At 42.8% G+C, this 12,522-nt stretch overlaps 1 protein-coding gene across 2 annotated transcripts in view; it reads right to left on the bottom strand.

Moving 5' to 3' along the window:
- Positions 1-1,066: 1,066 nt before the first annotated feature.
- Positions 1,067-12,522, bottom strand: part of AARS2 (alanyl-tRNA synthetase 2, mitochondrial) — a 96,432-nt gene continuing 84,976 nt past the window's right edge. For both annotated transcript variants that reach the window (XM_069236372.1, XM_069236371.1), the window contains 3 exons: positions 9,777-9,860; positions 5,056-5,166; positions 1,067-1,876 (listed from right to left, as the gene is read on the bottom strand). In XM_069236372.1, coding sequence (XP_069092473.1) covers positions 1,697-1,876; positions 5,056-5,166; positions 9,777-9,860 — 375 coding nt within the window. In that variant the 3' untranslated portion in view covers positions 1,067-1,696. The remainder of the gene's footprint in view (positions 1,877-5,055; positions 5,167-9,776; positions 9,861-12,522) is intronic.

Below are 12,522 nucleotides of genomic sequence, written 5' to 3'. Positions count from 1 at the left end.
GGATTGACAAACACCAACAGCCCAGCTTGGCCTCACTGGCCAGTTGTGACCAAATCCAGGAATCTTTTATCAGAGTATGCTTGGTAGCGGTCACACTGGGCATGAGTATATTTCTGTGGCAAAATGAATAGAGAGTATCAGAGAGAAATACTCAATGCCTCTCAAAGGTACCAGTGGAATAGTAATATTTACAAAAAAAACAGTCTCTGCAGGTGCTTGTTCGTAACTCCTAAACCGCTTCAAGGACAACAGATGGAGGCAGGCGTGAGCAGCCACGACAGAGAACAAGATATGGGTTGAGGAGTCGGCTCAAAAGCTTCTCAGAACAGACATCACTGCGCAGCAAGGCAACATGGGAAGGGGACTATTTCTAAAAAACTATAGCTGTGACTCAGAAAGACTTTTGGACTGCTAGGATCAACTTAGGTGCACAAAATGTGCACTTTGTGGGTGGAAATTACTATAATCCTAATTCACAGAAGTAGAACTTGCAACATTTTTCGTACGCAAAGTGCATTATGAGAATTTTGTCAGATTCCTGAAACTTGCGCATTCACATATGTGGTTGTAAAGGTGGGTATGTACATGCTCCTGGGTGGCCCCACCTCTAAAACCTAATCAACACCCACAAGCTCAAATGTTTGTGGCCCTTTGAAAACCCTTTGTTGATAGTTTCCCACCATGGAAATGCTAGCAAAATTACTCCTTTCCATGGCAGGAGTAAGTGTAATTTTAAGCTATGCTTTGGGGAAAATATTTTCCCAACTGAGAAGAAACAAAATCAAGTTGCGCGTGCAGTTGCCCATTTGGAGCAACTTTCAAAATATTGTATTTTCCAACTGGTGGAAATCCAGCAATTACAAATTTTCTATATGACAGTACAATGGAGAAATTAAGACTGTCACAGTTTTTAACAAGGACTCCACATGGAAATTTGCTCCAGGCCTAGGAATGTCTACAGAGGCGAACTGCAGCCCTTGTAATTTACCTATTATCTCAGGATGTTAACTTTCTGGTCCTCAAAGCATTATTTTCCCTCAAGACACTGAAGAATAAATACTGAGCGTTCAAAATAAAAAACGATGGGACACATTTTATTGCATTAATTAATAAAAGACTTGGGAGGACTCCTCCACCTTGAGGGTGACCAGGCACAGTGCTTGACAATTCTGCACAGTGTCTTCATGGGTGAGACTCTTCATGTATATTCGATTTCAGGAGAACAATATGTTATGATCAGGTTCAGACATTCAGTGTAACAAAGTGCAGTGTGACGACAGGAGGGCATTCCTGAATGTTCAACCTTCTCCATATCAGAAGCTGCTTCCAAATCCTGCTAAAGTGCTGTTCTGTATTTATTTATTTGTTTTTCTTGCTATGAACAGACTTTCTTGGTCTCTGAGCCTTTCTTGCTCGGAGCCAGGGCCAACGGTGACACAGGCCGGAGAACAAAGGGCCCATGAGCATGGCCATCAATCCCTCCCTTTGTAGTTGGCATCTGTCAATAAACTGGTTTTCCAGTGGAGGTCAGTGCTTTGATGCAGCCTTAGAAAGGATGTTTGCCCCTTACTCTCCAAATGTCAATGTTTAGAACCAGTGTCCATTTAGATACCAGAACGACCTCACAGTTTGTGTGTGTGGATGCTCCAAAAAGAAGTTTTGACCTCCGTTAGACTTTTTAAGGCTTCTTCAGGGCTCATGAGCCAGATTCTTGGAGCTTGGCCTTTGCACAGGCAAGTGCAGCACACAGTACAGAGTCCAAGTTGCTGGTGCTGCCTGTCCCCTTAGCCACAACGTCCGAGCCACCAGCGCTTCCTTCCATCTGACCGCAGACCTCCAGAGCCCAATCAGCTGCCGACAACCTGTGCACTGAGGCCTGGAACAAAGATGAACAGAGGAGATATTGCTTTGTAAATTGTGGATACCATGCGAACATACCCACTAATGCTATCCTAAACCACACGTCTAACGCACTCTACATTTGCGCACCCTGAGATCCCTGCGTGGTTAAAGCAGCAGTGCTAGCCAGGCTTAATATGCTGTTTATTACCTGTAACAATGTGCTTGTTGTATTCTTCATGCTGCCCTCGAATCACTACTTGTCGACCCTGCGCACATCCTTCAGGTGTGTAAAATACTAGATTGTTCAGTGAGTTATTGGACCTGTACAGAGATGTGAGTGTTCGTTGCCTGAGTTTATTTGTCCCTTTTGGTATAAGATAAAATACTGGGTTAGTGCACCTGTCTTCGGTGAGTTACTTGACCTGCAGCAGAGCTGTGTGCGGGTTGCATACATTGTATTTGTCAGGTATCTACAGTGCGCAATAAGGCAGTGGGTTAGTGCAGATGATGCGGGGAAATCAGATTAAGGGATGATATTACATTATTAGGCAGCCCAGCCCAAAGCTGGTACACATAAGTAAAGAGTTTAAGACCCCTCTTTAAAGAACAGTACATTACACTGCAATAGCACCACACTTGTGCTTTCAGAAACCAGCTCGCCCTCCAATCACACATTTACTGTATCTTTACCTTTGACCTCGTACAGTGCTTAGCTGCCTTTACGCAAGGTTAATGCAAGGACCACATACATACATCTATGATGAAATAGCTGCTACCGCAGACATCTCTGTGCAGTGTGAGTTCATGTAATTGATGAAAGAAAGCCTGAGGTCACATTTTGTGTGTGTGTCACACAGAGTTGCAGAATATCTTCAGGTTACACTCAGACTGTTGGTGATATTATGTAACTGAGCGGATCAATGCATCGACTGCAGAGATATCTTTGTAAGCTTCAGCCATCCATCTTGGGTGCAGTAGGTAAGATATTCTAGAGAGGTAAGGCTCCCAGTGCATGGATTTAGGGAGCATCAGAGGCTAATGTTTAGCAGAGCTGAAGCAAGGTTGTGTGGAAGGGGACCACAGCCTGTCCAGCCGCCACCAGAACCACTCACGTTACTGTGGTGGCTTCTTCTTTGAGTTCCAGGATGTTAGCTTTGGGGTCATCACTGTGTTGGCATCACAACAGCAGGGATATCGGCTCTTTGGACACTGCCCCAGTACAGGTCCTAGGTGTAAGGCACCAAGCACCATCAACAAAGCACTGGAAGAGCCTGAACCACTGTCCTGGAAACAAGTCCTATTTATTATCAAAAGTAAATTTTACAGATCTCTAATAAAAGCGATCAATCAATCAGTCGATTTGTACAGCGCTGCTAATCACCTGCAAGGGTATCCAGGCGCTCATTACTCATTCTTGTCTAGTAATCCCTCTATCTGTGCAGTCATTAACATTACAGGTTTGAGCAGTTTAGTGCACGCATTCCAGTTTTTAAAATGACATCTGCGCTCCTTTGCCTATCACGTATGCTCTGCACTAGATAGAGGGTCTGATTTAGAGTTTGACGGATGGGTAACTCCATCATAAACATGACGGCTATCCCGTCCGCCGTATTACAATTTCATTGTAGCCTATGGAACTTATAATACAGTGATGGGATATTTGTCACGTTTGTGACAGAGTAACCCCTCTACCAAACTCTAAATCAGGGCCATATTCTTTCAGCGGACATCTTTTCGGAGTCGATTTGATGTCAGCAGTTCTCTGTTGTCCCCATGTGACGCCTTTAAGCAGGAGAAAGGGTTTTCCCATCAACTACTGATTGCTAACAGGTTTAGTAGCATGTCAATGAAGCAGAAGCAGGTCACCTGACATATCCCTACAACAATATGAAGACTTTCACTCAATCTCCCATCTCTGTGACTTTGATGCTCCTGAGGTCTGTGCTACGGCCTGGGTGGATGAGGACTCTGCTCTCTTTTATCTGAAGCACACCACTGCCTCGAGAGCTCCCCTTTCATAGCGGTGGGATACACCACTCCTACTAGTGTGAATAAGGAAAAGTGCTTTAGTAACTGTAGTGCACCATGTTTAAATATGTTGCTTTTGTTATGTGTGTTAATGAGACTTGCTTGAAATAGATCTTTGATGTCAATACGACTTTCCCCATCGATGAGAATCAGGTTTAAATTTGAATGAGTTTTAGTTATTTTAGTTTAATGTTTAATCGTATAATTTTATTGTTTGACCCAGCTTGGGACATAGCTATCAGAAATATTATTTACGTTCATAACAATATCGCCCTTATAAGAATCTGGTATACAAGCAGCCCTGAACCCCGCCATATGTATGGATGTACACAATGGTCATCTTTGAGTCAGGTGTAGAAACTCAACCAGAAGCAAACACCATGTCACCATATGTGGTAATATCAGTGGCACTCTGCTACGATTGGCTCTCTCTCGTGGACCAATGTGGGGACAATTTCTGGTAGTACTGTCTCGTTAAAGCTCACTTGCACAGAGCCCAAGCCCTGCACATTTTGACTTCTCCTCCAGCATTAATTTATAGCTTTAAAAATAAGTCTGCTATTTAATGACAAGGTCTCTAAACAAATTCTTACCACCTGATGGTGCCAGGGGTTGGAGCTGCCCTTCTGATCCAACAGGCCTGTGTGACTGGATCTTCAACCTCGTAGCAACTTTCTTAACAGAACAGCATGTAGGGCCTTATAAATAAGGCTCCCGATTTTATGGTATTTTTTTTTTTTTTAACATTTCCGTCTGTATCCAGATTTCTTTTTTGGACATTTATCCATGTTTATTTTGTGGTTTGTGAATAAGTGGAGTCAAAAATGGTACATTTCCACATTTAAATGATAAACATGAACTCATACTTTATGCCTGTAGTGTTTTAGCAAATTCGGCAGCCAAAGATAGCAAAACACTACATCCATAGGTAAATATTAGCAATTTACTACAAATATGCCTGTACTGAAAGATATCTTAACCTGTGTTTTTTAAATCCCCAAGCTGTCTATCTGCTCAGTTACTAAATTTTCAGTATTTTTCCGCTTTTTAAAAATAAGTGCAGACAGGAAACACAGATTTCTGTCTGTATGTATCTGTAAAAAACAGTACAAACAGAAAACTGGGGGCCTTACTTATAAAGTATAAAGAGGTTTGTAGTGTTTCACAGCACGGACGCCACCTTACCTTGGATACCTGGCATGCACAAAACACCTTCCCAGAATCCTGCTTGCTAAGCAGCAGGACGGAGGCTGCCGGGACCTTCTCACACACCTGGTTCACCACCTTCATCAGCGCCTGGCGGTGGAGAGAGGGATGGGTAGGAGACTGGTTAGAGAATCTGGGATCAACATTCATATAACTCTATTTCTTTTATATGGTGCGGACAAGGTTCAGACAGTCACGCAAAAGCTTTGGAAAGAACGAAAGTTGGAAACAAAAGAATGCAACAAGCTGAAGACTGTTCTTTAATCAACAATAAACACAGCACTAATCATGCCTTTTTGTCAAAAAAGTTCTTCAACTTTTTAACTAAATGGAGGTTCATCAAAGTGAAGCGGTCAGATTAGAGGTCCATTTTGTTTTCTTTTTCAGCAGTATGTGCCACATACTCTTGGATTGTCCTGCATGGACCCATGTGCACTGACTGCAGCTCCTTGGGCATGGAAAGGCTGCCAAAATCTCTATTATCATCACCTGTACTGACAACCCTGTCACTCACAGGGTAACTGTATGGCTGCTGGCCAAAGCATGGGTGTCCCCCACACAACCAGGTGAATATGCAATGTTCAGCCCCAGTCAAGGATGGGCGACCCAAGGCATCGTCTCCTGGTCCAGGTGCTTGAATGTCTCCTGATGGTAGAAACCATATGGGGAGCTCTCAATGTATGGCCCAAACCACAGGCAACCAAGAAACCAACTGGAATCAAGGGCATTCAAAGACAGAGATCAAAGGTTCTGTGTGGAGAGATCCACTGGAGGTAAAATAATGATTAATCACTAGGACAGGGCAATATTCATTAGCAGATTGTAAATAATCGCAATAGACGCCCGTAGAGACTTGAATAAATAAACAAATGGGCGAAAGTTTGAGAAGTGCAAAGTGTGTCCGATACAAATAAAAATGGGACTGCGACAGCTCTGATGAAAATACAATATTTGGGTTGTGAGGGCTCACACACCATATCAGTTCATTAGCAGTTTTTTCCAATTGCCATAGAATTCCCTTTTGCAGAAGTACTAATGGTCATCAAAGGGTGTCTGGTAGAGCTGAACCAAGACCTGCAATGACTAAAGAAATGCACCATCCTGTTTGCATCACAGGTATGGGAAGCCCGATTAGCTGGTGGAGCTGCTTGCAAAAAACACAGAAAGAGTAACCATATGACTACCATGAAAATCAGAACCAATGCAAGAAACCCGGATGGACACAGAGAACTACCTTATCTGTATGGAAAGTTGTGAAATAACTTAGAAGCTCCTAAAGGAGTATTTTTCCTATGAAGTGTGAGTGTACAAGAATAAATAAAGTTTGCAAACAGGGAGCCCTTTACGAGGTGGCTTCTGCAATCTGGGTTACTATCAACCAACTAACCAATTGTTTTTTTTGTGGATATTAACACCCATAAAAACATCAACAAAAGATCTTAAAAATACATAAAATACCAAGAAAATATACATGTTAAACTAGAGAATCACTTATCATATCATATTCATTTGGGGGCCCGGAGCTCATAAAAACAGTGGCTTACAGAATAACAAACACTGAATCCAATACCTGCAAGTTCTGACTTACATTTTGTAAATCTTAAGGAAAACAAAATAGTTTTCAAATATTTGGCACGAGCATCACTATGAAAACACACAAAAAAGAAGTGCAGTAAGAGAGGAAACATCATCAGAAAGGCAGGGTTTGTCCTCAAAGCGGTTACTCCAGCTCTTAGGAAAGGAGAATCTAACTGTGGACAACAATATGTCATAACTGGGGGTGACCATCGTTAACTAGGACTCCAAGCTTAGAGGAGTCTTAAGCAGAATAAAATTTCTTAGGTTTTCTTACATTCATCTTGTTCCCTATTCAAACTGAGACGTACATTTTCCGTCTTCACCCAAACATCTCCTTACTAGGGATTTTCCATGGATTCAGATATAAATCTGTTGTGCTAGAGTCCGCACTTAGTTTTTTGATATAGGTAAGCCAGAGTATTTTAACGGGAATTAACCAACCTTGGACTAGCTACATAATTAACTTTAACATTTCTTTTTTCAGTGACGATGCGTAATGAGTCCGCGCCAAGCCTGCGGTTCTGAACCCTACAGCAAAAATGACTATTTTCAAATTTATTCATAGGGATGTCCATTTGCCCCCACCCCTCGCCAAGACCCCTGGGGTCAGGGTGTACTTACACTGCCCTCTTACGTTTTTTCATTTTCAGGACTACATTTCCACAAGAGCTTCCGTTCTGCAGACCCAACTTTGGGTTTGCGGAACCGAGATAGTTGATAGGAGAAAAACCTCTCTCATGCAAACAAAGTTAAGCATTTTTTGCATTCCGGTCCGCAAAAGTCCACAAAAACAGGTTTGCGGAACTCTGTCAATTAAAGGCCCAGGAATATCTAAACTATAACCTGCTCTTGCCCAGATCGGAACACTTCCTAAAAGCTAACTTCTCAAAAATTATTAAATGGCTGCATATCAAACCAAGCAAAGGTACTTCCTTGAGCAAAGTTCTACCAAGTATGGTAACTTGGTGCTATTCTGTTAAGCAGTTTTTTCAGTATCAACAAACAGAGAACCCTGTGGAAGATAAAATGGAAAAGTCACATTTCCGATGAATAGCTTTATCAGTGATGTCATTTAAGATGTCATTGAACATGTCATGAGTGAGTTAGTATGTGAGGTCATAAGCAATGCGCGGTGGGGGCACAAGTTAAATTTAGCCAGGCAACTTTAACTGGTGAATTTCCTTATTTTTTTGTTTAAAATTGTATTTTTAACTACAATTTTCACCTAACGATAACATCACTTTACCGTAAACTAAAATATTATTACCATGCCCAACTATAACCTCATTTTAACATTTGTTACTTTTGGTGAAAATTAAAAAAATATATATATACATATATACAAAGGTCACAGGGACGTTATAGTTAGGTTCTGAATTTACTCTTACAAAACCATAGAAATTCAACAGTTATAGTTAGAGTTCTCTTAGGTAACTATAGCTCACGCCCTCAGGTAACTATAACTTGTGCCCTTGCCATGCACAGTTTTCTTATCAGTAATTCTATTGCAAATGTTTCAGTGATAATATCCAAGATGCCATACAAGATCTCATCAATGATACAATATGCGGAGTAATTAGCTGTTCATGGCGAAGGCGAGAGTGATAGTTACCTTAGGGCGCCAGGTATAGTTACTTAAAAGAACTCTAACTATAACTGCTGAATTTCTATGGTTTTGTACGAGTAAATTCAGATCCTAACTATAATGTCCATGCAACCTTTGTTTTTTTCAGTGAATTTCAATGTTGTTTTAATGTAAAGCAATTTAAATTACTATACGTTATTTCAACACTGCAGCGCACAGCCTTCGGCCGTGCTAAGCAGAATTTGGTCACAAGGGCTGTACTGCAGCAGGGCCTTGCAGCAAAGCCCTTATAACCACCCAACCCCACGCCACACACGTCCTTTGGATGTGGGCAGAGCAGGTTGGATATAGGGCCTGTCTCTGTCAGTGGATCTGTGAGTGGGTGCGTGAGTGTTTGAGTGGGTCTGAAAGTGGGTGTGTGAGTCTGAGTGGGTGTGAGGGGCTGCATGAGTGTCTGAGTGAGTGTGTGAGTGGACGCATGAGTCTCTGAGTGCATGTGTGAATGAAAGAATTAGTCTATTAATGATTTGTGGTTTTCCTTTCAAATGTTTTCATATTTGCGAGTATCGCGCATGGTGATGCAAAATTATTTTAAACTCATAATTTGCACCGACAACACACCTATATCACACCCATGGGGTGAGGGTACCTTCACACTGACCCCTTATGCTACTTTCAATTTGGATTTTCACCCTCGGGACCGTGTCCCTGAAATAAAATGGTGGACGCAACTTTGTAGTCAGGTTGCAGTCAGCCAATTGCAACACTTCTTTTTGCACGCGCATTCGTGAAAAATTTGCAAGTTATTCGCGAAATACTCGCTTTCAGAGAAATACAATTTTATTTTCCCTTTTATATCTCAAAAACTACTGAACAGATTCACACCAAATAAGCGAAAACAGAACCTGCGTACCAACAGCTAGTTTTCTGCCACATTTGGTGTAATTCCATCCAGTGGTTCGACCTATAGTCGTGTCTAAAGAATCCTACGGGAATTAACATGCGAAATGCAATGTTTTTTTAGCCACCTTTTTCTCAGCCCCCACTTGACAGATCACCCCAAAACTTTCCATGTGCAACAAAAATGACCGCAACTCTTTTTTGGAAAATTTCATGAAGATTCGTCAAATGGTGCCAAAGATATCGACAAGTCAAAAAATGCTTTTTCTATGGAAACATGGTCCTAACTATAACTACTTAGTGCCGACCGCCACTAGGTAATATAACTGTATATGTATATATATATGTATATATACATACAGAGAGAGAGAGAGATAGAGGGACAGAAAGAGAGCACACACACATGCACATATCATGGCTTTTGGTAGCTAACTTTCAAAATGAAACTGTTTTAAAATGTTTTTCCCTAATTTTCAAAGCTACATTAAACCCAGAAATCCCTGTGGGCAATACTAATATGTAAACTTATATAATAATAATTAGGTTTTATCAGAGGCCTGTCACTAGATGTGGCGTAGACATCCAGCCAGCTCTTTCTTGTAGTTAATGTAGGTGAACAACTACAGGGGATACTTACGAAAACGGAGTCAGCGGGAACCGTGTCGACGATCAGGAGCTGGTCAGGATGCTTTTCCAGAAGAACCCGAGCCTTCTCAGCAGCCTGGAGATGAAATACAAAGCATATGGACGCTGTAAACACCCCTCTGCATGGTGCCATCAACACCCCTCAAAAGCCACTTTGTAAAGAGGAACAAACATCTGAATTGACACAACCGTGTATTTGGGAGGGCGGATAAACTCTAACCCAGAACTAGTGTTACAGTAGTGTGGCGATTCTTCAAGGAGACACCAGAGATTATGTGAAAGACACTGGCCAAAGGTTGACAACCAGACCAAGTGCCTTGGATTAGGTGAGGCAGCAGAGTAGAGCATACCGGAGAATATCAGGGATCGAGCAGAATCCACAGTGATGTTCATCAGACGTGAGCCACTGTAACAAGTCAGGGCAGGATCCAGGCACACCCTAATAGGTTCTCAACAGTTCTTATCAAAGAGGTGCATTTAAGAGCAAGAAGGTTCTAATCTCAGCTCCACTCAAGAAGGAGAGGTGGGAGGCCCCTTGTCTTTAGGTTTGGCTCTCCGCTGTAGACGTAATCTGTGGGGAAGAGAAGTGATCAGGATCTCCTTTCTGCTCTCAGTGGGAGATGTGGTCCATGGTCAGGAGGCGTGGTCAGGATTCCATGGCTGCAGTGCCTGCTCTCAGGCTGGAGGTGTGGTAAGGATCCATAGGTTCCCGTATCAGCTCTTGGAGAGGAAAGAGTGGTCAGCAGCGCACAGGTTTTGGTTCTTTGAATGTTTATGTGACCAGGAATTCAAGGCTCTAGATTTACCCTCTTGGGAAGTGGTTTATAGAAGTCAACATACATATCTTAGTTTAACGGAGTTTGGCTTTCATTTTGTGATTATTAGGAAGATCATTTTCCTTGTGTGCACTGAGGGGGGAGCAGTGGATGGGGTGCACTGGTTCTAGTCTCACACCCCCTCTAAAAAAAGATACAATAATCTACAAGGAACCACTAACACATACATGAGAGGCTACCCTCCTTCAACACCAGTTACATTTTGGAACATGTAAATTGCCATCGTACTCTTTAACCGAGTCTGTAAGTCGTGCATCCCCTTTGCAGAACTTTTGATTCCTCTTTGTTCTGCTGGCAATATATGACAGAGAGACGTCAATCTGAGGGCCAGAGAGAGCAGAACCAACTGGGTAGAAACCGAATGTCATTTCTTCCTCCCCACACTCTTTTCTGGGGTGGAAGTGTTGAGGCCCTGTTTCCTGGCTACAGGAATGACTCATTCTTAGCGCAGAATTCCTTGCAGTAGCTTCAACTTAGCAAAACAGAACTGGAACCTACAACGTTGTGTTATGCGAGCTGCTTTTGCAATTACCTATCATGAAAGGTTGTCTGGAATGCTATTAGATGTTTCTCTCCAACTGGATTCAAATCTGTGTCCAGGTCTGTATGTGTGTGTGTTGTAGTTGCATACCACGGACCTAGCCAAGATGGCAGAGCAGCGCTGTACAGGACTAAAGGCAGCATCTTGGTTATTGCATTGTTACTACATTATGGTGTATTGGTCTTTGAAGAGATGAGTCTTCAAGACTTTCCTAAATTGGTGCAGCACTGGGGCAGTGCTTACGGATAAGGAGATGCTGTTCTAGATCCTGGACCGGTAGATGGAAAAGGCCTGCTGCTTTCTTATTTTCTTTTTTTGGTCCAAGTCTCCAGTCTGATGTTGACCAGAGATGGTGAGCTTGTCCGCAAGCGGGGCTGCTGGTCATGACGGCTTTCTAAAAGATGCTGCTGGTTTTCAAGATGTCACGGTCCCCATATGAGTCACTAGGGCACGTATGAGGTGAGATGGTCAACTTTGTCGAAGGCAGCTGAGTGGTGCAGCAGTGTCAGGAGGCCGGGGTCATCTGTGGCTAGAACGGCGTTGCCTACGACGAGTAAGTTGGCGGTCTCCGTGCTGCAGTTTGATCTGCATCCAGCCTGGTAGTCCTGGAGGAGATGGCTAGCACTGATGTGATCTTGCAGATGAACACAGGCTGCTCTTTCAGGATACGTGGCTATGAGGGAGTTGAGTATGTTGGCAAAATCTGATAGGGATTTGAAGGATTACCTTTTCGGAGTTCCACAAGAAAGGGTGGGCATCACAACAGAAAGAATCAGGGCCTGATTTAGAATTTGGCACATGAGGTTACTCCATCACAAATGTGACGGATATCCCGTATGCCGCATTACGATCCCATTATATCCTACGGGAATCGCAATTTGGCGGACGGGATATCCTTCACGTTTGTGACTGAGTAACCCGTCCACCAAACTCTGAACCAGGGCCTTAGTGCTGTTTATGTACTGTCAGATCGTTATTTGCTCACTGACGAGGAGGTTAGTGGCGTGCGCGTGTCTGTGGAGGGTGGGGTAGGTGGGCCAGACAGAGGAATGATGCGGTGCGTGAATGTGTTCTGCTTCTGGTTGATGGTGCTGGGATATTACTCTCCTTTGGCTGATGTGATAATCTATCCGCGTCTTGCTTGAAGGGACTTCAGTATCATGAGGTCATCGTGAGTACTGTTTGTCTTCCATTTTCTTGACTGACGGTGGCTAAAACATTTCTTGTCAGTGAGGTCTTTGAAATACCACAGTGCTGAAGGTTTGGGGTTCAACTAGCGTGTTTTCATTACGTTTGTATGTTCACATAGTTTTCCAAAAAATTGTTGAAGTCATTTAGCTGGGCGTTGGTGTCGCACGTGG

Source organism: Pleurodeles waltl, chromosome 5 (assembly GCF_031143425.1).
Source record: "Pleurodeles waltl isolate 20211129_DDA chromosome 5, aPleWal1.hap1.20221129, whole genome shotgun sequence".
Classification (NCBI taxonomy): domain Eukaryota; kingdom Metazoa; phylum Chordata; class Amphibia; order Caudata; family Salamandridae; genus Pleurodeles; species Pleurodeles waltl.
This window is presented reverse-complemented; position numbering and strand designations above follow the sequence as displayed.